General features: G+C 34.7%; 4 protein-coding genes across 4 annotated transcripts; 2 read left to right on the top strand and 2 right to left on the bottom strand.

Annotated features, from left to right (window-relative positions):
* Positions 1-735: 735 nt before the first annotated feature.
* LOC119996128 (60S ribosomal protein L34-like) lies at positions 736-2,762 on the bottom strand. Its single transcript, XM_038842657.1, has 4 exons — positions 2,602-2,762; positions 2,401-2,480; positions 1,242-1,351; positions 736-1,141 (listed from the first exon to the last, which is right to left on the bottom strand). Exons 1-4 carry the CDS (start codon positions 2,678-2,680, stop codon positions 1,048-1,050), a joined length of 363 nt encoding a protein of 120 aa, XP_038698585.1. The 5' UTR covers positions 2,681-2,762; the 3' UTR covers positions 736-1,047.
* Positions 2,763-3,501: 739 nt separating this feature from the next.
* On the bottom strand, positions 3,502-7,313 carry LOC119997837. Its single transcript, XM_038845040.1, has 6 exons — positions 7,158-7,313; positions 6,723-7,034; positions 5,446-6,635; positions 4,322-4,735; positions 4,019-4,248; positions 3,502-3,927 (listed from the first exon to the last, which is right to left on the bottom strand). Exons 2-6 carry the CDS (start codon positions 6,890-6,892, stop codon positions 3,673-3,675), a joined length of 2,259 nt encoding a protein of 752 aa, XP_038700968.1. The 5' UTR covers positions 6,893-7,034; positions 7,158-7,313; the 3' UTR covers positions 3,502-3,672.
* A 7,513-nt stretch (positions 7,314-14,826) lies between these two features.
* On the top strand, positions 14,827-16,241 carry LOC119996110 (myb-related protein 306-like). The gene is made up of 3 exons (XM_038842633.1): positions 14,827-15,119; positions 15,202-15,331; positions 15,421-16,241. Exons 1-3 carry the CDS (start codon positions 14,987-14,989, stop codon positions 16,034-16,036), a joined length of 879 nt encoding a protein of 292 aa, XP_038698561.1. The 5' UTR covers positions 14,827-14,986; the 3' UTR covers positions 16,037-16,241.
* An 8,166-nt stretch (positions 16,242-24,407) lies between these two features.
* LOC119996111 (mini zinc finger protein 2-like) lies at positions 24,408-25,182 on the top strand. Its single transcript, XM_038842634.1, has 2 exons — positions 24,408-24,808; positions 24,940-25,182. The coding sequence occupies exons 1-2, from the start codon at positions 24,452-24,454 to the stop codon at positions 24,940-24,942; spliced, it is 360 nt and encodes a 119-aa protein (XP_038698562.1). The 5' UTR covers positions 24,408-24,451; the 3' UTR covers positions 24,943-25,182.

Here is a 25,182-nt window from a genome sequence, read left to right as displayed (position 1 = left end):
ACGTACTGGTATGGGTAATATATGGATTGTATTGCTACAAATATGTCAGCTTTCCTGGTCCTTTGATTATGTGGTGTGGTTTGTCCACTGCTACAATCCCTCAAGTTCTTAAATTCTTTCATTTTACAAGTAAACTACTAAAATGAAGCATAACATAGATGCATATTGCTCTCAACCATAAGCTTTCAAAAAACAAAAAACCAGAACCGACTGTTAATTTTTCTCCTCTACTTTATGTAGCTTGTGTGTGAGACTATTTTTTGCAGCTTCTGTGTAAATTTTTCTCATCTACTTTAATCTCTCCCCCATATTCCTCTGGTCGCCTTAGAGTATCAAGGTAAGTAATTTCTCGTCTCTGTCAACATATATGGGTGTATTTCTTGATCTAGTAACGATTTGGGGATTGTCATTTGAACCCTAAATGCAAAGCTATTTGGTGGTATCGTTGACTGTTAAGCATATGCGTAGTCATAATTGTAGAATAATGGTTCATCAAAGGAGGATTGATCACTTGGAGCAAATACAAAATATGGACGTTATTAACTGGTAATTTTCACTTTTGCATACAAAGTGAGCAAACCAATTCCTCATACGAAACTTCCTTGTTATAAGCTGTAACAAGCACTACATAATCTCCAGTTATGCAAAGACCAAAACTCTGCATGCGAACTGCTCGACATAAAAATTAAATCAAGAAAAAAATGATAAGGAAATCATACAAAAACAATGAACATCTTCTGCAGATGATAGAAAATTCTCACAAAACAAACCAGACATTTTCGACTTCCAAATGTAGCATACAGGGAGAAACAATAGAACACAAACTAGGCTATTATAGAGAATTCAATAACATGATTTACCTCAACAAGCAAATAGTCGTCATCATGAAACAAAATACTCAACAGTTTGCAGCTTAAGGAAAGAAACAAAGTACAAGTGCTGGTCTTCAACGGAGCTAGTTTTTCACGCATTTCAATTTCATATTTTAATTTCATCATAGCCACAAACAAAATTTATGTAAAACAACGCCGTCCCCTAAATGATATTTCAGCTCTTTGAGGAAAGCTTTTCCTTTGCCTTCTGAATCTTCAATACCTTCTTCACAATCTTTTGCTCTTCCACCAAGAAGGCTCGAATTATCCTACAAAAGGATGAGAAAAACAAACACTTAAAATTTGCCTCCAATTTCTCTTTCAAAGACTACAACCAAAATAAACATATTATCAACGCAAGTAACGTACCTCTCCCTGACGGCACTGCCAGACAAAACACCACCATAAGCACGATTCACAGTCCTGCGGTTCCTAGACAATCTAGACCTCTTGTATTCAGCAGGTCGCAAGTGAGGAATCTGGAAAGGAGTAAAAAGTCATGAGAATAACGACCACAACCATCAGGACACCCAAAAAAAAATGCTTGCAACTTGCCACTTGCAGTACATGACTTAACAAACACAAAACTATTTAGGAATACAAAGGTTACCAGAACTCTCTAAATCAACAAAAGTACAGACCAATGAATCACGACCTTCATTGAAAGGGGGTAAGAGAGACAGAGAAAAATACTAAAAAGGAGAAAGAATAGCAAACATTAAAATCACTGCTTTTCAGAAAAGCCATATGCATTATGATGGTGAGTGAGTTTCCTGATCACAACCAAACAAAATATGAAACTAACACTAAAAAGTGTGACCCTGATCACCCACCCACCCACCCACCCACATGTAGGCAATCAAATCCTCAAAGGAAACTTCCGATTTCTAATATCTACAACATATAGCTTCTTGTGTCAAATGACCATATCTCTAATACAAATTCTTCTGATATTATATTTAAGGATAACAGAACTAAAATAAAAAATAAAACAACTGGTGTGCACAAGCATTTGTTTATGGCAACAATAGTTTTAGGAGTCCAACTTAATTAGGAGGGTAGACACTATATCTAGTCCAATCAAGTGTTTCTGAATGCTCTAACAATCTTAGATACAGATCAACTCACATTATGCGTGACAATGATAAGCCAGAACTTCCAATTTACCATTCACATTATTCATAAGATGCCTTGTAACAATTGTTAGTGCATTCAAGCTTCGAAATCATTCCAAAAGATCAACCGAAACAATCAAGGAAATTCTTAAAAGTTAAGACCAGGGCCTAGTCTTTTCAAGAAAGTATGAAACATACAAAAAAACATGTACATGTACATGTCCATGTCCATGGGCGCCCAAATATACTATGACTACATGATAATATACCTACCAACCAAAAGCAACACTTTTAACAGAAATTATCAGTAAAAAGACCCAACACATTCGGAGAAGAGGAAATCAAACATACACGGATAAAGAACTAAACTAAATCAAAACAACACTTATCCATAATAAAGAAAGCAAACATACTCCTTGAATTCTCTTGCCAGTAACAGGACATTTGGGCCCACTCGCTCTCTTCTTCGTGCTCTGATAAACCAATTTCCCACCTTCATTCAAAATTCAGGCAAAGATCAGTTACATGTTCCAACACATATCTCAAAAACCAATCAACAAATCCATTATATCAATCAAACTACGTATATATATATATCCGCTAGTATTACAAACCAGGAGTTTTGACGACCCGGTGCTGGTTGGACTTTGTTGCGTAGCTATGCCGCTTGCGATATGTAAGTCTTTGGACCATTTTCAGTTCTTCACTCTATGAACGTCGACAAATTGCTCAGCAGCTTGAAGGAGGCTGCGCCAGAAGGGTTTGATAGAGTATACCCAAGTGCTTATAAAGGGATCTCCGAGGATGGAACCCTAGATCTAATGGACGCTATTCTGAGTTCGATGGACGGCTGAGATTGACTGACGATTAATTAGAAAGTTTAAAAGAGGATTTTCCGCTTTGTCAAGTAGGGTTCGAATTCTTTAAAATATTAAATAAGTTCCATGATGCTTACTTTTATATCAAACACACCCCCCAGTTACCAAAAACTAATTAAATTCTCTTTCAACGAAGAGGCAGTGATACTTTTGAAATGAATAAATGCTTATTATGTGCCCTTTTTAAGTTCATAGAATGTTCAAAGATTGTGAGGATGCATGTTTAACCAGCTAATTTCAAGTATACAATTTCATGTCAGCCCGAAAGATATGTCATGTTCCATTTTCGTCACCAAATATTCAACAAATCTAAAGTCAAAATTTGTTCTATTTTGATAATTCAGACAAAATTTTCTTATTTGGTCAGTCAACTTGCCAAATATACAATATCATATCATCACCGAAAACTATATTTCACTGTATATAATTTAGGGCATTGATAACGTGTGCCCCAAAGGCACTTGTTAAGGTTTCATTATTACAAATCACAGTATGTCATGTGCGATGAACACTCTCCTACCTAATTTTTTTAACTTAAAATACATGTCTTTTTAGATTCCAATACATATTTTTCATCCTTATCTAGTTGTGTAAAGGCACACATTATCTTTTTCCTATAATTTATACTAGTAGATAGTCAGTGAAATGTTGAGACAGTATATTCAACTTGCTGCTGTCAATTCATATGTAACTACACTACAATGATTTCTAAATCGAAATCAAGCACATCGAAGCAGCGCAAGAAGGGGGAAGACATTCCAAAATTTTCCTAGATAAACAATAGAGAAAGACTAAAGCTTTACATTATCAAACTGGGAATAGCAAAAATGATGGTTCTACATGCATTTTCCGGCTAACAAAACTGATCTTGTTTAATTTACTGCAACACCAGAGAAGTTGATCTGGCGTAATCTTCGACATGTTCAAAACCCTCGACACTAATTTCATATCCACTTGTGAGAAGAAGTAAAGGACATGATCTGAACTGTCTTCTTCTTGCTTTTGGAATCTCCTCAGTATGCAGTTTCCACTCCTCAAAATCTCTTTAAGCTTCTTCTCCTTCTGCATAATTGTGCAGAAAACCATTCAAACAAGAGTGAGACATCGTTTTCCTAGCGCGAAAAGTTGGAACATATTAATATGTGATATTTACCTTTTGAAGACTTCGTCGAACCTCGTACAGAAGCTCTAATTCTGCGGGGTCTTGTGGTTCTACTAGATTACTCCCCTTTCGCGGTTTATGAATCACAGTATGTGCATCTTTATCAGCTCGAACAAACCGCCAAAAAATTCTTATAGTTTCTTCCATTATCTCTACTAGCATGTCACCCGTAATTGCATCGCTATCTTTTCCATTTCTTCTCTTCTTATCCTTTGTATCCTCTGCAAGAAAATTATAAGCGTGTGTAAGCCAATGTTTCTGTACATTAATCACTTGCCGCACAATGTTTCTCACCTCTTATGACTGGAACTTGAAGTAGATTACGAAAAACACATCGCTTCTTGACGTAATTCTGTATCCTTGGTCCTTCAAAAGGTTCATTCTCTATAAATCTCTGCATAAGCACTTGAAACTGTTGAAATTCACCTGCAACTTCATTGTATTGGCGTAAGCCATGTCGATCAGATTCCCAAAGCTCTAGTGCCTTCTCGTACTGCCAATGAAGTATTTCCCATGAAAGACACAACTGTCCAACATACACCACTTCCAAATCACCATGCAATTCTTTAATGAAAGTCATTGTTGGATCAATATCAGACTTTTTAGGCTTGCATATCTTGAAGTTCTGCGACAGAAGTGATTTCATTGCTGGTGCTGATGGTTTTTCGCTTGACATGGCTTGAAGTGGATCCTTTGACTGAAGTAAGCCTGTCGATTATCATCAAACGCGAGATGAATTAGGTGTAACATACAATATTATTAAACAAATCAGTATAGATGTAACTGGTCACCAACATACATTTATATATACATGTATACATACAGTCATAGCTTTCTTCAACACATGCTTTCCTTCTAGAATGAAATTCAGGTAAACTGATGCCATTATAGGAAAACCGTATTAAATTACGGTTAGGTGGGTAGCATTAAAGACCATTATAGGAGATCTTGAACTAACTATATGTGCAAATCCACTTCTGCATTTTGATATATATGAAAATAACAGCATGAATACACATCAGAAGGCACAGAATTCTGAATACATAAGGAATGACAGAAGAACTTTCCCCCTTATGATCATATGCTGGTGCAGGAAGTATAAAGTTTTATTCTTGGAAAAGAAAACACAAAGATAGCAGAAAGCAATAGACTTTATAAAGGTGTATCTTAAGTTCACACACTGATGCTTGTGATTTGTGGATTTACCATGATAAGATTTAGTGGGTCCTTGTCTCTAACTTCTAAAAGACTACAAAAGGTAGTTAATGCTAATTCATTTCAATTGATTGAATGGATTAGTTTAGTAGGAAGAGATTTGCCATAATTATGGTTTGAGTTCACTAACGGCACAGCATGATTATGCAAGAAAAATTACCAAACAGAAAAAGGTTTCAGAAAAAAGTAGTTGAAGAACTGACCTAGTGCATACATCTTCTGGTAATTCAAGATGTCGTACTTTCTCATACGTTCCCGGTAACTTTTGTAGAATTTGTGAAGCTCACTCATTGTATCTTCAGGATTGTTCTTTTCGTCGATCTTCCACGGCTTCAAATCTTCCATTATCTTTGGACTAGTCTCAGATTCTTCAAGTATTGTAGGAAGACCAGTAGCTCTTACCTTTTTAAGCTCCATTTTAAGCTGCTCTATCAAATCTTGGTGTTCCCACAACGTTTCGAGATCATTTGAATCCTCAGAATCATAAGCCGATGATTTCTGCGAATCGGACTCCTTTGAATTCTCAGAATCACAAGCCGATGATTTCTGCGAATAGGATTCCTTTGAATCATCTACACTGCCTTTGGCTTTATCTTCAATACAAGACTCTTGTTCTAGCATGTTGAGCTCTTCCATTACATCTCTATCTTCTCCACGAAACTCATCAAGCTCAAAAGCTTCTTCAAAGTCTGTATCAGACAAGAACCCATCACTGCTTGAACCAATGAACTGGCTTGTAAAATCATGGCTTGAAGTTAGCGAATCCGAGTCGAAATCATATGAAATGAAATCCTTCTCTAATAGAAACTGATTAGTTTCTGATATAAATTCATCACTAGAACATTTTTCGTCTACAGAGGTAGCATCATCCTGCCCTGGAAGAGAAAGAGATTCATTTTGTACCATTGTAGCCTCCTCTGGCTTCTCTGTCAAAGATTCTTCAGTATTTTCCGAATTCTCTTTTATATCATCTCGAATGGCTTCTTCTGATTCTTGTTTTTGCACAAATTCCTTATCAGATAAGAACCCATTGTTCCCAGTAATCTCCACGTCTCCTAACGAATCAATGTTGGAATCAGTACTTGGTTCCATAACAGTACCGCTGACAACTTCATGTTCTTCCTCCATGTGCTTTTCTGACACCAAATCCGATACAACAGAATCACCATTCCCCGTATTGATTTTTCTGCAGAATTCCTCATATGACGGAAATTGAAACTTAAAGACGAAATTGGGTGTCTCGTTTTCCTGAAATTCGTCGCTCTCTTTTGTATTCTCTCGTTCAAGAATTTCTTGTTTTGCCTCCTCTGTTTCAGCTTCTTGTTCAGCAATTTTGGAATCCATTTCTAAGCGACTTGAATCCGTCTTACCGGAACCGCCATCACCTTGAAATCTAAAAACAACAAAATTAAAGTTATCCAATAAAGAAGAAATCAATTTAGGATTATAAAACAACCAAACTGATTGACAATTCCAATACCTGTACATGATTTTGTTGATGAGACCGAACAGAGCGAAGAACAGGGCATAGACAGAGACTCTGACAGAAGAAGCAAAAAGAGACATCTGCTGATAGACAAACCCAGAAACACGACTCATACCCACCGACCCAAAACGGGTAGTTGTTGAAAACCCGTTTAGGGTATCCATAGATTCTATCGTTCTAACCCATCGACTCTGTTTTATTCAATTCTAAGCAAAACCCAGAACAAGAAACAGAGCAAAAAGGTCCATGAAACTGTGATTCATGCGTTGAATTCTTCTTCCATGGGTTTGTAAATGGACTTTTCACCTGAACCGAAAACACTATTCAGCGATTTGCATGGAAATCTGACTCAAAAGGAAGTCGAAATCCCACCTAATTAGGGGCGAGATTGATTAAGAGATTTTGAAGCAAAAATTGAGAGAAAATTACATGCCAGCGACTTGGTTCTGCTTTGGAACTGATCCTTTGAGGTTGCTTAAGAGCCTAGAAATTCTGAAGAGACCGTTATGTAATTATATATTGTGAGAGGGGGGAGGAGGAGAGAGATCTTGATCAGTTGAAGTGTCTGTTTTGTCTTTGTTAGAGAGAATAAGAAAATTGGGTCAAATTGAACAATTATGTCTTTGGTTTTCTTTTTTTCTTCCCCTTATGTTCTTTTTCTTTAATGATTTTATTTGTGTGGTGCAAGTTTTAGGTTGGTTTGACAAAAACTAGGACAATTGTGAACCCTAATTAGTGTTTAGCCCAATTGAGGTCGGTGTGGAATTGGATTCTTACAATAAAATGTGAATTGGACAAATTGAGTTGAAAGATATTGACATACCTAAGGAAGGAAGGAAAGGAAGCTACCTTTGAAACGTAGGTTCAAGTTTCAAATGCCCCAAACGTGTGTGTTAAACCCTAATTATTATGGGTTTTTTATTTGCCTTATTAGGGGCTTATTATATAACATAAATTTGGAAACTTTGATGAAAATTGTTAAGTAACAAATAATAGCTAAAATAATATTAACTCAATGAGCTATATTTCCATTCTCTATGTAATGGGACTGATTTTTGTGAGATCTTTTAATAACAGAGTTTTGTGTGATTCTTCAACTACTTTTTCCATGTTGTTCATATAAGGCCATGAATCAATAGATTAATTGAATAGTCAAATTTTGAAATAATCCATTTATGTATGTATTGAAATTGGTATAATATAAAAAGGGAAGCATGATCAACCTTTGTTATGCTTTGATCTACCTAGTTTCTTTCCCCTTTTTAAAATATAAACAAATTTTAAAATCATGAAAAGGCAATCTTTTGAATCCGGATTTTCTTTGTCCAATTGGAAATTGATTAGTTGGATATAAAGTACTTTTTTTTTTTTTTAAAGAAAACACAGGTCACACACACGCTATCTCCCATTCTCGGATATAAAGTATCTACGCCAGTATATTGCACAACTTTAATTATTTTTTTTTAACCAATAATGACATCATAAAAGTTTGTACATTGGACATTTGATAAACTTTGGCCATTAAACACGACACACAAAAGTTTCTCACATAATGACATGGTAAGATGCATCGAAACGCAGGGCATGGCTACAAAGATTGTTGTTTCTAGTGACAATCGTATTCATAACCTTCCGAATTCATATGGTAGATTCACCACTAATCTATCATTCAAGTGGTTGGAACTTGAATCCTTGTATCAACTAAGTGGACATTATAGGAATATCTTATTATTATATACAAACTATACATATTTATATATATATCTATGTGTGTGCTTGAAAATTTATAAGATTGTAAGGAAAGAAAAGTACTATAAGAAACCATGATCCCTAATTTAGGACATTATCCCAACCAAGATAATCAAAAGAGATCTAGAGCATTTAAATGCTAATACCTAAATTATTTGTTCATACTAGTAAAACCATTCATACCCTTTTTACCAACTTGAGTGACACAAAAAATATGAAGGAAAAAAAACAAAAACCCAACTATTTGCAGCATGTTATTACTTGGACACCACCTAGTAATTAATTAAGGACACTTGAATGATGCTTTTACCACTTCTTAGTTATTGCATGATAATCAATCACAAATTGACATTTTGTTCATAGTTATATGCATGCCCTCCCTCCCAATGGCATTCATTCAGTGTATATATATGACTCAAAATACACAGCTCTTGACATATAAATACATACATATATATATTGGCCAGCAAAGAGAATGATATTGTTGTTGACCTAATTTGAATGTTCACGGCGGTGTGTTTGTTCGGTTCACTGTCTGTTTTGTTTAGCAAAACTAGTCATTTTCAGACAGATTGATTGGGGAACCCACCAAAGATTTATGTTAATAAGAGAGGTTATATATATATATATATATATAGAAATTATGTTATACATATGTCTGTAACTTAATAACTTACGCACTTGACTTTTTAAGTGTTTTCAAAAGTGAAATAATAAATTGGACCCACTATTTTGGGTCTCATATGTTTCAAATAAATGGTGAAATTGAGGTGACGCATAAGAAAATTTCTATACATATAGAGAGAAGTCTCTATGAAGGAATTGTATTATGAAGTATGAACACATACAAAAAAAAAAAAAAAGAGTAGTATTTATTATGAGATTGAATTTTAAAAAAATTGTGCTGATCTTTTCACGCCCGAAAACGCGGGTGACGTGGCTCCTACTTGCGACAAAATACTTTGAAGATAACATGGAACTAAATTATTTCAAACAAAAGCATGCGTCTCGTTTGGTTTAACAACAAAACTGAATGCTTACGTGGGCTATTGAGGGTTGTATATTTGTAAAACTAATCATCAAATTATTAATAACATTGATATCGAAACCGACCCTTGTTAAATATCCCCCATTAGAAAGATGTGAGGATTCTTCCTTCTTTATAAGAATAAGTCTATTTTTCATAAGTTTAGTGACTTGAGCTAAGGCTCAATTGCTAGATTCATAGGGAACAAACCAATGAGGGTAATCCGAAGTATTCATAGGGATCGGAACCCCAAAAAAGATAATATAATTAGTTGTTTGGGGTGTAATTTCTAACATAATATCTAAATAATTCGATTTAATTAGACATGATCTCTATTCCATTTATTGAGTCTGACATAACTTAACCCTTAAGTGTGAGAATTTTCATTCTTTATAAGGACAAGTCCACATTTAAACAATTAACTACGCCTTTTCATGAGTTTAGCAACTTAGGTTAAGGCTTAATTACTAGGTTGATGAGAAACAAAAGCAAAGCGAAAAATATATTAATTGATTGGTCATAAAAATAGTGTGACCCAACTTGGAACATAAGTGGCCGTACCATTAAAAGCGTGTGGACTAAACGGGGTACTGGGTCCCAAAGGTATGTAGTACAAATTTCTCGGGGAAACTGAGGAGGAATTGGAAAATTCTTTAGAGTCCTCCTTCAATTTGTTCCCTTGAAGACTCCAAAGCTCTTCCTGCACACTTTATCATGACATATATTTCAGTGGTGGACGACTTGGACCTGCCTGACCCACCTTTTTTGACCCTTAAAACAAGCCCAACTTGGTCTAGTCGTGTCCTCTCTTCTAGTCTAGATATATTCTTGTACAAGATACAAATTAGGTATTGGAGTAATTCAATACAATTGAATATGACCTCTATTTCGTTCATTGGATTTGGCATAACCTTGACTACAAATGCGGGACAATGTTAAAGATCCCACATTGGAAAAATGTGAGTATCAATTTATATATATATAACTGAGGATCCATAAGGTTTCTCCTTAATTCTTGGTGCCACGTGGACGCCTCTACAAAAAAGCTTACACATTCTAATTAAACTTGATAAAAAGGAATGATTGACAACTTGAGTGATGAGAATTAATTTTTAAAAAAACAAAAATGTAAAGGATAAAAGAAAAAATTAAAATATATTGAAAAACTTTAAGACCCATAATGGGGATTTAATGTTTCATGGAAGTGGTTTGATGTTGTTTCAGCTTCACTAAGGTCACGTATTATTAATTATGAGAGTCTTTTGATATTACTCAATTAATGAAATTCCTTTGTAGTATTTAGTTTGAAAACATTTTGTATGTTTTTGGCATTAATTATCATCATTTTGTGAGAATTTTTGTGTGTTTTTATCATTATTTTTGTGTGTTTTTATCATTTTATATGTTTTTGATGTATTTTGTGTGTTTTTGTAGTATTTAATTGATGTATTGTGCATGTTTAGAGTTTGGTCAGGTTTAGTAGTCTGTTTGGATTGCAATATACACAACATGAGAGGTTTTTCTCACGCTATATTGTTATAATGTGTAAATAAATTCAGCCCATTTGGTATTGAAACATGTAAGTGGTGACAGGAAAGCATGATAGAATTCAGTGAGTTGTTGAAGGTCAAAGTGATTATAGGCATAAATCTACCAGTCATACATAACATTTCAAAAATATAAATTCAAAAATCTTATTCTAAAAATATTAAGAATCTTATTCTAAAAATATAATTTCAAAAATATTACTTATGCTACATTGTATTTCTCGATATTGAATGCCACTTTATAGAGAATGTTGTATCAACCATATAATATTTTCTCATAAACATGCTTTGGTGACCTATAACACTTTGTAGACACTGACGACACAAATAAAAATTGATAAATTCTTAACATACTTATTTCTTATGAATCAAATTTCTTACACCCTATTAGAAATTTTTTTTCTTAGCAAACTAAAAAAAAGGTATTGTACATATTTTATCTTCATCTTCATCTCACAAACGTCTCTATTTTCTACAATTAAAACTCTACTCTACTGCTCTTCATGTTAACAAAGTATTGAAAAATTTTTACACATCTCTATTTTTCTATCAAAATATGTGCCGCGCGAAGCGCGGGCATGCAACTAGTTCTTCTATATTCAGAAGGACAAGTCTATCTTTAAACAATGAAGTAGGCAACTCATGCGAGTCCGATATATCCACGAGAATCAATAATATAATATAGTTAGTTGTTTGGGTTTGCATTTCTAACAGAGATCCTCGAGCGAGTAATGTAAATTAAAACTACAACTTTGATCGTTTCAAACCAAAAAAAGAAACCCAACTTTCACTATCAGTCGACTACAAAGTGGAGCCTAATTTGGGAATTTTCGAGAAGAGCTATGATGGACCATTTGGGCTTCAACTTTAAAATTAAGAACCAGTCCAAGTGTGCGGACAATAAGAGACCAGCAACAATGCCTAAAAAAATATATTTAGGCCCAGACAGGTATATGCCGTTTATATTGGGCCAAATGAGACAACCGAATCTGGGTTCCAAGCGAATTTTGGATTGGGCCCAGGTAGAATGAAGGAGAACAAGTTCCTGGGCTTACTGTTAAGATCAGATAGGCCCAATTAATTTTAATTACTAAAGTACTATTTTTTAAAAAAAACACACAAATGCCACCAATTATGATTACCCATACCCATACGTGGCATCTATGTTTTCTTCATTAACATTTAACAGGGACCCCAAAAATATCTAAGATTGAGAAAATGTGATAGGTGAAACGTGTCCAGGGTAGATCTATGAAACTTGTCGGGTCCAAAATGAAAGAGAGCCCAGGCCCACAGAAGGAGTAAGGACGGCTCTCTTTATGAATTAATGGGACTCCAATAGCTTCACACAGAATTAAGGCCCATTTGGTAGGTGAAAGGCATTAAGTAGCTACACATGGAGGAGAAAGACTGGCACATGGCCCCCTCCAAATTTTCAAACTGTTCTTTCTTTAATGGGCTTGGTGGGCCCTCTCACTCTCGTTTTTGAGACAACTAAAATGTCGGACTTTAGGAAGTGTATGGGGGCCCATAGAAATTTATTGTGGACACGTGTCTCCTTGTTTACACGTGGCTAGGTCGCTGATTGAGAATCTCCTAATGGATTTACAAAAATTAAAAAAAATAAATTTCAGATCTTCAAGGTAATGAAATATGTAGTATGAGAAGGCAATCATTGTGCCCCATAGAGCACAATCTGTCTGTTGCGTCTCTCGAATGGAAACTCAAATGGGCCCCATAGAGCCCATTTAATTGGCGGTGGGGTTATTAGCAAGAGCCGGACCATTTCAACCTCCTAAGTCCTAACCCATCATTTTCATTCATTATTTAAGGATGATAAATTTGGGGCCCAAGCCCATTCTAATTTAAGAGTCCAGCATATGATACATTCCTCCTTTCCTTATGCGTGCTCTAGTGTCCTACTCTACTTCCTATCCTCCACAAAAATCCAATTGATCTCCATCAACCAATAAAATACACAGTAGTGATAAATGTACATAGCCAAATATCCCTAAACATCTATAATACAAATGACATGCCACATAAGCCACATGACATAGCAAATTCAAAATCAAAAAAATTTCAAACAAAAATTAGGCGGTGGAACAAAACTCAATACAAAAGAATCCCTAAAAATCAAAAAAGAGATATATATTTCTCTCACTTCTCTCAGGTCTCTCTAACTTCTCTCCCTCTTTCCCTTCTCTCTCTCAACCAATCTCCAACTGCAACCTTTCTCTCTCCAACCACTCTTCACGTGCAACCTCTCTCTCTCTCTCTTCATCTTCTGTAGACGATGCCATAGATCTTGTGCCGAGGAAGACGACGACACTACTGTTAGATAGTGATGAGGAAGCCATGGAGAAACACTAGTGGAGGTTGGTGGTAGTCTTGAAGATCTATAAAGGTGAGACCTTTTAAAGCAAGGGAAGAGAGTGTCAAATTTTCAAAAACAAAACAAAGTGAATAATGACATTATTCCAATGCATAATTATACATTGATATTTTCAATTACACTATTGTGATCATACTGACATAGTTCACAATATATTGCTCTAACGTCGTAATTAAAAATTATTTTCTTAAAATTATATAACAATCTATGGAATCATCAAAAAGATTGAGTTCAAAACATACAAATATCAATGTGAATCCAATTTGTTTTCTCTTTTGATGCACTTGACAATATATGTGTAACTTTTTCTCTAAACGTTCAAATCTCTATTCGAAGTAAATAATTATATTATTTAAATACGTAATTACAATGATAACTTTTAATCACAAAATAAGTGAATAATGACATCATTTCAATACGTAATTGCACATTGGCTGTCATTGAGGAGAGAGAAAAATGTACATTTAGGTTACAGATTATAAGTTAGTAGAAGAGAGAGAAAAATAAATTTGAATTGAAGAAAAGTATGAGAGAGAAAAATAAATCTGACATAAAAATAATTATGATAGAAAAAGTAAATAAAAGTTGATATTTTCAAACACGTGAGAGAGATCATGAGAAAGAAAGTGTACACGTCTCATAAAAGAAGCGGGTGTAAAAGAAGCTGCTAAGCTTTTGTCTGACAAAATATCTACCTGGCATCTGATGTGTACAGTCAGGTAGATTATGGAGTTTTATGGATCAAAATATTTATGGAAGATTAACATTTTCCTAAAATACCTGATAAAAAAAGGAATATTTCTTAGATGTTGTGCGAACCCGATATATTATCGAGAATCGGATTTGCATGTGGCGTGCATTTCTAATATATGTGTGTGCCGCCCCCATTCAACGCCATGGGTGTATCCATCTACTTTCTTCAACACACTTATAATTACATCATGTGTTTAACATAAATAGCCAGTCAAATTTGAATCACACTATAATTAACCATAATCACTTGAGCTTTGAGAAAATGGGAGTACATTAATTAATCACAATAACACTAATGTTCACCATCATTTAACTAGTCATAAATTCTTTGAGACCCATAGAAGTCAAAAGGACCAGTTTGCCTTTTTTTACTTTTTTCACCAAGTTTAGCTGAAAGAACACATTATTCATGGCAGCATTAAATCTAGAGAGACTTGATAGTGCTGTGTGTTTTTTTTTTACGGTGCAGCCCACATTGAATGGGACGCGGTTTTGAGAGTATTGACAGCTCCAGCTGAGCTGACTTTGGGTTTTCCAGTTTTCGTCTTTATCAGCGAATTGCTCTGGCTGTCATCTTTTGACTCTCTTCACTATCAATCCTCAACAGGGTCAATGTCCTCTCTCTCTCTCTCTCTCTCTACTTTTTCTATATATGAAGACCCACTGACCCCTGCCTCTGTATCCATGCCTTCTTTTTTCCAAGTCTGAAAACATAAAAGAAAAGCAGAGAAGACGACTCTATCCCTATCTGTTGAGATTTTGAAGGAAAGAAGGAAAAAAGAAAGAAATGGGTAGACCTCCTTGTTGTGACAAGATTGGTGTGAAAAAAGGGCCTTGGACCCCTGAAGAAGATATCATTTTGGTTTCTTATATTCAACAACATGGTCCAGGCAATTGGAGAGCTGTACCCACTAACACAGGTAACTAATTAAACTACTCACTTTGCTTTTATGGGTTTTGTTTTTCTTTGATCCATTTTATTAAATCTTTTGGGTTTTGCAGGGTTGCTAAGATGCAGCAAGAGTTGCAGGCTTAGATGGACTAATTACCTAAGGCCAGGAATCAAAAGAGGGAATTTCACAGAACATGAAGAGAGAATGATAATCCATCTCCAAGCCCTTTTAGGTAACAGGTACAAAATCCAATCTTTCTCCAACCAAAATGAGATTCAATTAATATTACTGTACATTTTTAGTTAATTAATAGAAATTTGTATTACAGATGGGCTGCAATAGCATCATACCTTCCACAGAGAACAGACAATGACATTAAAAATTACTGGAACACCCATTTGAAGAAGAAGCTCAAGAAGATCCAAGAAGGACAATCAACAAACCCAGATTTGGTTTGTAGAGGACAATGGGAGAGGAGGCTCCAGACTGATATTCAAATGGCAAAGCAAGCTCTCTGTGAGGCCTTGTCACCTGAACTGAAACAACCAGGACAATATCAAGCTTCAACATATATTTCAAGCACTGAAAACATAGCAAAGTTGCTTCAAGGCTGGATGGGAGATTCACCAAAATCAGTTGTCACTGATGATCAGCATTCACACAACAACAAGAAGCCCAATATGGAGTCTACTAAGGAGGAGAAGAATGACATGGAATTATCAGAGGCTTTGGATTCACTTTTCGGGTTTGAGTCTTTTGACTCATCAAATTCTGATCTTTCTCAGTCTTTTTCTCCTGATGAGGCCAGTATTTCCCAAGATGAAAGCAAGCCACAAGAACCACTTTCATTGCTAGAGAAGTGGCTTTTTGATGAAGGAGCTGCTTCACAAGGAAAAGATTGCTTCAGTGATATTAAATTAGATGAGCATGTTAATCTTTTTTGAAGGGTTTTCTGTTTTTTTTGGGGTTATTAGGGATTCTTGGGAGATTAGATGATGAACATTACGCTAATTAATTATTTTAGTGGCTTCATTGATGAGATGTTTATGATTAATCAATAGCTCTAGAATGGAAGTGTTAACATGAGAGATCACATTAATTAATATATATTTGATGGAGATCAATAAATTATTTACACCACTTTATTGAGATTGATATTATTTTTAAATTGATTAGCACCACGAGCTATTTAGTGGTAGAGCACAAAGGACATGAGATTTTATTTATTCGGAGTGATGAAGAGTTCAAAGTTTTTACTCTACTTTTCTTGTGAACTTTTGGAGGTGAAAAAGAGAAGAAAAAAATGTGGGCTTGATCAATCGAAAGTTTATTTAAATTTAATGAGCATTAATTTCTGCACCTGGAAAGGTGAGACCAGTGCTTGTGATTAATTAATATTGTCCACGATAATTTTAATATTGTCTATAATATTATTGAAATTTTGTAAGTAGTAACAACAACAAAAAAAAAATAGAAGGTTAAAAACCCAAACTTTACGTTTTTCATATACGTTTCATACTCCTAAAACCCTCAATAATACTCCTAAAACCCTAAATATTTTTTTTAACTAAGGGTAACAACATAGAAACTTATATTTTGATAATAAATCCGAATGCATAAAAATTTCCTAAACCCTTAAACCTTGAACCTTAAACTCTACATCCGAAATCTTAAATCTCAAACACTAAAATCTAAACTTGAAATTTTGAATCTTAAATCAATTTCAATCTCAAACCCTAAAATCTAAATTCTAAATCAATTTTAATCTCAATCATTTGGTCAAATCTAGAGATTTAAAAGTGAGATACTCAAATAAAATCCAACAAAGACGTCTTTACTGAATATATATATATATGTTTATATATATATATAGAGGAATTCTCACATAAGAGTCTAATGTAAGGGTGTAAAATAAGGGTTACGTTTTAATGGTGTGGATGAATGAGATGACAAGTGGGGTCCACTGTATTGGGTCCCACATGTTTCAAATCAATGGTGTAAACATAGATCCTTATTTTACACCCTTATATTAAAACCTTACGTGAGATTTCATCTATATATATTCAACTTTAGCACATGATTCTATTTGACTATTGCAACTTTAGCACATGTGAATTAAAGTCCATGAAAATGAACTACAAATTGGCCTTTAATGCACATGTGAGTCCTTTCACCCGCGTAAGATACACTTTTATCTCATATTGGGATTCACAAGAATCGTAGGAGTTGTGTTCGATACTGGCCATGCAAGTACCTAATACCATATTTTCCATACTAGTAAGGCATGGAACCTCAACCACCGTATGCACTCCCCTCATGGATTCCATTACATAATAGGTCCCTATATATATATATATATCCAAAATCAATATCTAAATTAACATGTACACTGTGTTAGAGTATTAAATGCTTGCCACCTGTCCTGATATTACATCTGATGATAGTGATCAATTGGTCGTGGAAAGATGGTCGGATTCAAGTGAACTTAAACCTACCGTAGAGAGCACAGAAGTCAAGATCCCAGCTCACAACTCACATAATTAACAAGCCACATCACAGACATGGATCAGTTAGTGCAAAGACAGACGTACCTCTTTCTTTCATGTATACATTTAGGTCTGAATTGGAAGCTGTCATATGCAGATATGCTAGAATACATTGTCCGAGACAACAACACAATCTTGACTTCCAATTCTATCATGCGTAGTATAATAATCGCTTGGGTTGGGCGGGCTCTATTGGATTTTGTTTTTGTTAAGTAATCATATGATTAATCCATGTTAATTTCTTCCAAAACGAAACGTACACTAATATCTTCATAAGTCGTAATGTGCTAATGTAGTGGTAATCTGGGTTTTTTTAGCTCAAAGATTTCATCCCCCGCCGGTTCATGGTTGATCTGCTACTTCATGTTGCATTTACTTGAAACATGTGTGTGTGTCTGTATATAGCGCACACATATTGCAATTTGCGTGGCTTTATTAACTTATGATTGCAGAGCCCGAGCTAAGCCAGTCCATATAATGGACATGTTCATTCTTCCGGGCCGGCCCGTTATATTATGAAGAAATTATATAGGTCGGCCAGGTTAAGTCAACTTTTGGTCACTGAAAGATACTCAAAGTTTCATTTTGGTCACTCAAAGATCAAACGTTCCAAATTAGTTACTCAAAGATTTTTTTGATACAATTTGGCCACTCGGACAGATTATAGGTATTTCGGTCAGTTAACACGCTAACGTGTTGCGTTGACCACTAAAAACAACTGCATTTTGGTTATGTGGTTGCCAAATGTCAAAATAAAAAATAATAAATTAATATATATATATATATATTGTATGACACCTCATAACCTGTTCATTTTTAAGACCGTTAGATCTTAAGATTTATATCTGATGGTTCATATTTAACTTAATAAAAAAATATGATGAACTCTCTGTGTTTAGGTTAGGTCTCTTACTATCGCGCATTGCCCTTCCAGTTCTCCGTCGTCGCAGCTTCAATTGTCTGATGGTCTTAAATGATTTATTTTATTTTTTTAAATGCCACATAAGCTAGTTATTGTTCGGAATCCTCAAAATCTGACCGAGTCGTTAAAGTGTATCAAAAAAAATCTTTGAATAACCAACTTGAAACGTTTAGGTTGTGTTTGGTATCACTTCCAAAAATTTTGAAAACAAAAATAAAAAAGAAAAACATAAAACATAAAATTGAAACTTGTTTAGTTGAATACTTAAAACTGAAACCAAAAATTGAAAACAAAAACTGAAAACATAAAACTGAAAAAAAAAATAATGTGTGTTTATGCTTTTATTTTCATAGTAATGGAATATATCCACACCACTATATTTTTTATAACTGCAGCCTTTGCAGTGTTTCACCATTGAAAACATCAGCAGAAAGAAAAAAAGATAAGAAATAAAATAATAACCCAAAGTATATTTGATCATTGTTTTCATATCTCTATGCAATTTACAATCTGAAATCTTAAAGAAAGTGCAATCTATATAAGTGTAACTAGTTCTGTTTCTAAAACTTTTAGAAACCTTTTTTTCTTGTTTTCAAAAATTTTGAAAACCTATTTTTGGTTTTCATAAAAACCAAAACAGAAAATACAACAAAACAATATTTTTTGTTTTTATTTTCTATTTTTTGAAAACTAAAACAAAAAACAAGAAACAAAAATGATACCAAATAGACCTTTAATCTTTGGGTGACCAAAATGAAACTTTAAGTTTCTTTCAGTAGTCAAAAGTTGACTTAACCCTAGGTGAGTCGGATAAAACTTGGGTACAACACCAAGCTTATAACCAATAACCATAACTTCTTTAGTGATATGTATCAGTATTTCCCCTTAACCTGCCGAGCCAGCCAGCGAGGGACCTGGCCTGGAACTGCCCATCGCCTGTCACGGGCCGGAAACCTATACCCAGCCCGCTAAGTGGTGTTGGGCCGGTGCCTAGCACGGGCCTTTGATGATTCCGGGCTGTACACCTCTACCCACAGAAATCATGGGAGGTATAAATAAGATTTTGGATAGCGGACAAACAATTAGTGTGGTAAGTAAAATTGAAAGCCCAAAATCGATTCTCCATATATTTATCCTCTTAATTAGAAATATAATAATATTAACGCACACCACTCAACATATAAAAAATAACGCCTAGTTTGGATGACAATTTTTGGTAGCATTTATACTACTTGCTAGTATAAATGCTGCTTGTCATCCAAACGACAATTTCATAGTTCAGATTCCAATAGGTTTTTTGGGAGCATTTCTATTAGTTATAAAATGCTAGGCCATTGTACAATTTCACACATTTTAACTAGTTTTTTTCCTATTTTATCCCCAATCAATTATTGATATGCCAAATATATCCTAACTTGCCCTAAAGTTCTGAGACTCGAGTTTCTCACCTCCATCACCGTCTTGTTCGTATTGAAAGGGGAAGCTGCGCCGGAACATCTACTCCATTAAATAAATAAATTCAATTTATTTAAATTAATAATTTATTTATTTATTTATAATTTATTATTATCTTGAATTTAATTAAATTCATTATATTAATTTTATAAATTAATTTGTATGTTTGGATACAACATATACAACTAATATACAAAACACCCCTACACATAATTTGTCGCAATATGTTACACAGCCCAAATGTTAATAACAAAAGTTCAACCAAACACCTATTCAGCATTTGGGTAACATATCTGCTACTAAAATTATCTAACATTTCTTTTACCATTATTTCTGTTAGTATATTTACTATTTTCAAAAAGTTTTATCAAACTAGGCCTATATATATGAATGTGGTGGATCGATGCAGATTTATTTTTTTATAAAGGAAATTAAGAAAGTGATGATTGGACTTGTATAATGGGCCTGCAGTATGGGCAGTAGTGTTAAGTCATGTTGCATCAATCAACGCAAACTTTCCTTTATTAATTTCAATCTCATGGATTTGGGATCAGTGACTTGGTTCACGTCAATTACGCATCATAATGTATATATGACAATTTCTGCATTTAATTTAATTAGAGGGGCTAAATAATTTAATTAAGATGCTTTTTACACAAGGATAATCCAACTGAAAGCCGATCTTTCGAATGTGGGACCTCAATAGTTGGGTTCGGTTGGTGAGATGAGAAACAAAGGCCACTCATCATTCATCATAATATATATATATTCTTGTAAATATAATCTTAGTCAATAAAGTTGTGATCAGCCCCTCAATTTGTCCCTTAATTGCTAGATCTACATAGTGCAGTCAACCCTCTATCTCTCTTGTCTGTCTCAGTAAAGTCAATTGAAAATTGTTCTTTAAATCAGACACATATATATTTCTTCCAAATATATATATACATTTGAAAATCCTCGGGCGTTTGAAGCTATTTAAGTATGGATGGTTTGTTTTGCTCCCAGAATAAACAAACAGGATCTTGAACATTATTATTTTCCACAAAATTATTAATGTTTTCTAAATATCCAAACATGTTATTGTGTTAATTGACGGGGTATTGTAATTAGGGCTACTGACCGATGCGTAAAAAATATGGGTCTGTCAGCAACAAAACCCTAGCCGCTACATTTTATTTATAAACACAAACCAACCCTATTCCTTGATTCTAACTTAGGCATCCCAGAATTGATCCCCGACGTGTTATTTAGAGCAACCACATTAGCACATGATGTTGTGCTATAATCACCAATACCTACAAATTGATTGACTAAACCAATTAATCCAACCCAAGTATGCAGAGAATCAATCAACAATATCCAAGTGAATCAAAGCAGTAAAGAGACAAGACAAGCGATTTTACAAGGTTCGGCACAAATTTGCCTACGTCCTTGGGCAGCAAAGAATCCAATTTCACTATATGAAGAAGATTACAAACCTAGAGAGACTACCCAATACATGTAGAACAAGCCCACCCTATGTGCAATCTTGTTCCTACAAGCTCTCTCAACAAGAAAACCAATGCAGAAACTAACAAAGACAAGAAACTCACTTACCCACAAGGCAATCGGAACCTCAAAAGACCATCTCTTGGATCCCACCACTCTCTCTTAAGTGTCTCCCATTTGTAAGTGCACTCTCTCTCTCTGTTTTTCTCTCAAGACGGCGCCCCAAAACAAAGTTGAACCAAGTCTAGTCGAAAACCCTTGCAAAATTTCGAATTTATAGAAAAATTTTCCCTTCACACCCCGATCGATCGGACTGGATCCCGATCAATCGGGATTTGCCACTGGTTTAAAAAACCAAAACTCCTACCCACAAAAAACTCCAAAACGAGCCAAAACTTCACACATGACTTTGGAGCAAGAAGGATACACTGGGACGCAAAATTGACATTTTTTTATTTTCTTGGTTAACTTATAATTGGTCTAGTTGAGTAATTTATCTGTAACATTGGATCCTGATAGAGCTTAACTTTAGGGATACCGTAATCCCTCCTTCATACACAAAGTCAACTATATTGTGATAATCTTGGGGCCACGTATCTTTACTCTAATCCTATATTTCACTCTCGGATGAAGCACATTGCCATTGACTTTCACTTTGTCTGAGATCAAGTTGCTCGGAAGGTACTTCGCTTCTCACATGTTCACACTAACGACCAACTTGCTGATTCCCTGACCAAGTCTCTAGCGAAGACACCTTTCCAAGTCCATCGATCCAAGCTGAGTATCCTTCCCAGATCCTTGCGCTTGCGGGGGCATGCTAGAGCTTAACTTTAGGGATACGGTAATCCCTCTTTCATACACAAAGTCAACTAAATCTCTTGATTGTAATTACATTAGTTAGATTGATTTAGTTTCCTTATCTTGTGATATTGTGTTATTTAGAGCAACCACATTAGTGCCTGACTTTGGAGCAAGAAGGATACACTGACTTCCTATATATGGTTTGGGATCCAACTTGCTTTGGCAGTATAATTTGTTCCCATACCCACCTGGAAGGGGACGCCTCTGAGATTGTGGATGCCTTGAAAAGGGATATTGTTCCACTGACTTCCTATGGTTTTGTTCTGGAGGACACCTAAGCCCTTTTGAACTTGGTGGATCATAATATTGCACATATATATCTCTCGTAACCAAAACAAACTTGCAGGATGCTCTTGCCTTGCTCGTTGGGACGTCTTTCTGATTCAATTAGCTCCTGTATTTACTAAGAAAGAAATCCCAGCTTCTATCAATTCCCTGTATGTTTCAGAATACTTTCCTGGTTTGATCTAATGAAATCTTTCCTTTCAAAAACAAAAAAAAAAACTTACATCACATTCATTAAATAATTTAAGGATTATTTGTACAACTAGACCAAACTATATTTCTTTTTTTTTGTATTGCAACTTACTACCAGATACGTTAGCAGATATTAATTACTGTAATATCTAAGATATTTTCCATGGATCTAATTGTTTGGCAAGTTAGGTTGTCACGTGCACAAAAACAATTATCTGCATATATATGGATATTGCACATATTAAACAATACACAATGTGTCACACTTGGTAGCCAAAAATGGAATGAAGTGCCATATAGATCGACATCACTACCAAATGAATGGTCGATGAGATCTCGAGTCCAATTGCTAGTGATATTATGTAGATGCAAGACTCTTTTTTTTTTTCGAGCATTAATCAATCTACCAATAATTTAATTAATATTCCATTTCTCTAGTATTGTTTATTGGTGTCTATGATAGTCCAAATTAAATATCTACTCGTCAAAGTCCTCTAATTTAAGTGTGTGTCAAGATTAATACCCATATCGGATTGACATAAATAAATCGAGTGATATATATTAGCACCTTACATAAGTACGCATTTTTTGAGTTTAAAAACCAATCACAATGGTCACGAAGAATAAATTCATATGGGCTATATTATATGCGAGCTTGAAAAATCATACATATATATAGTCGTGTTTAGGTGAATTGGAAGACAAATGTTGTTGGCATCGATCGTATCAATGTGCCCCACGAGAGCTCTCCCTTTTATCATCAGCAAATTAGGACCACACTATATATTAGGTTTAAGATTAATGTCAGCTTAGCTGGTCATTCTATAATTCTATTTGAAACCAATCACATGTTTAGTTGAAAACAAAAGCTCTCTTATCATTTTTAGGGTTCTTGCAGGGAATCATTTCCTTTAATATTCTAATGAGTTGTAATTAATAAGCCAGTTGGATGTTTGTTCCCAGTGATCATTCTAGTGATTATTAGTAGCACAAATTTCAATTATTGTACTACCTACAGTGATCAGTGGATAAGAAATTACTAAATTTGGAACTAACAAATTAAATTCTATATTAAAAATAGGATTATAGGAATTGCAAACACGTCACGATTTTACTATCCACTACAATAACATTATCCTAAAGGTATTAAAGAGATAACCAAAGTGATAATATTATTGTGGCTACACGTTGAGTTTTTGTTCAATTTACCATGTTGTCAGATGGAAAACTTATAAGCGTACGGGTTTGACGACTCAAGTTTAGATCCTTATTGAATGTTCAAATGACAAATTTGTATCTTGTCATTTTCGGTTAATAAAAAAATATAAAATTATAGTATTGTCTTTGAATCTGTGTTGGGTTCTTAGCCTAATATTTCCGCTCATGGGATTAATTAACTAACTAGAGTCAATACTCAGGTTAAGCGAGAGTCAATATTTATAGATTGACTAAGGTCTAAGTTAGAAAACATGAAATTAAGCATTGAATGAGTTCGTTTACAGTCTATAAATATACACTCTAGGGTTAGGGCTTGGAATTCAGTCAAAACCAAACCTGGAATACTAGCCTGCCTCTCTCTCTCTCTCTCTCTCTCTCTCTCTCTCTACTTTATGCCAATTTCTGATTCAGGGTCATCAAGAAAGCTTGAGAATTTAGGCATAGCATTGGAGGGTTTTCAAGGAGATCAAGAAGATCAATTTTGGGTTAATTATTACAACATGAGGAAGCGTCAAGTTGTAGTGAGAAGACAAGAGCCAAATGCATCAACAACATCCTCCTCAATCACAATCAGGACTGTGAGATATGGAGAGTGCCAAAAGAATCATGCGGCCGGTGTCGGTGGATACGCTGTTGATGGGTGTAGAGAATTCATGGCAAGTGGAGAAGAAGGAACAACTTCTGCACTTACTTGTGCTGCTTGTGGTTGTCACAGGGACTTCCACAGAAGGGAATTGGAGACTGAAGTGGTTTGTGAATGTTCTTCACCGAATTCAAATGGGAACTAATTAAAGAAACTACTTTTTAATGTTTTATTTCCAGTGTAAGTATATATATTTGTGATGCTTTTGACTTAATTATTTGTGTTTTTGTTTTACAGTAATAGTTTTTTGGGTTTGATGGCTGAGATTAATCTCCGGGCGGCCGGAGCAAGAATGACAAGGAAGAAATTACGATTTGTCGTTATCCAACTTGATAATTGAATTTGAGTTCAGATTCAGTGGTGTTAGGCTATAGATCAAAGCAATTCATGAATGATGGTGATGAAATATGGTATAATTGATTTGATGTTTGATTGTGATAAAGTTAATTAATTTAACATTGATGTGATTTAGCTCTTTAA

Source organism: Tripterygium wilfordii, chromosome 4, assembly GCF_013401445.1.
Source record: "Tripterygium wilfordii isolate XIE 37 chromosome 4, ASM1340144v1, whole genome shotgun sequence".
Classification (NCBI taxonomy): Eukaryota; Viridiplantae; Streptophyta; class Magnoliopsida; order Celastrales; family Celastraceae; genus Tripterygium; species Tripterygium wilfordii.
The sequence above is the reverse complement of the archived record's forward strand: the minus strand, read 5'-3'. Positions and strand labels throughout refer to the sequence as shown.

What these genes read in the sequence shown, in the direction of transcription:
- LOC119996128 (XM_038842657.1), bottom strand. Translation starts at nt 2,680, where the DNA reads ATGGTCCAAAGACTTACATATCGCAAGCGGCATAGCTACGCAACAAAG. An exon ending in CCGGGTCGTCAAAACTCCTG is followed by an intron (nt 2,481 to 2,601) that starts GTTTGTAATACT and finishes TTTTGAATGAAG; the next exon opens with GTGGGAAATTGGTTTATCAG. An exon ending in CTGGCAAGAGAATTCAAGGA is followed by an intron (nt 1,352 to 2,400) that starts GTATGTTTGCTT and finishes ACTCCTTTCCAG; the next exon opens with ATTCCTCACTTGCGACCTGC.
- LOC119996111 (XM_038842634.1), top strand. Translation starts at nt 24,452, where the DNA reads ATGCCAATTTCTGATTCAGGGTCATCAAGAAAGCTTGAGAATTTAGGC.
- LOC119996110 (XM_038842633.1), top strand. Translation starts at nt 14,987, where the DNA reads ATGGGTAGACCTCCTTGTTGTGACAAGATTGGTGTGAAAAAAGGGCCT. An exon ending in AGCTGTACCCACTAACACAG is followed by an intron (nt 15,120 to 15,201) that starts GTAACTAATTAA and finishes TGGGTTTTGCAG; the next exon opens with GGTTGCTAAGATGCAGCAAG. An exon ending in CAAGCCCTTTTAGGTAACAG is followed by an intron (nt 15,332 to 15,420) that starts GTACAAAATCCA and finishes TTTGTATTACAG; the next exon opens with ATGGGCTGCAATAGCATCAT.
- LOC119997837 (XM_038845040.1), bottom strand. Translation starts at nt 6,892, where the DNA reads ATGGATACCCTAAACGGGTTTTCAACAACTACCCGTTTTGGGTCGGTG. An exon ending in TCAAGTTCCAGTCATAAGAG is followed by an intron (nt 4,249 to 4,321) that starts GTGAGAAACATT and finishes ATTTTCTTGCAG; the next exon opens with AGGATACAAAGGATAAGAAG. An exon ending in TTCGACGAAGTCTTCAAAAG is followed by an intron (nt 3,928 to 4,018) that starts GTAAATATCACA and finishes ACAATTATGCAG; the next exon opens with AAGGAGAAGAAGCTTAAAGA.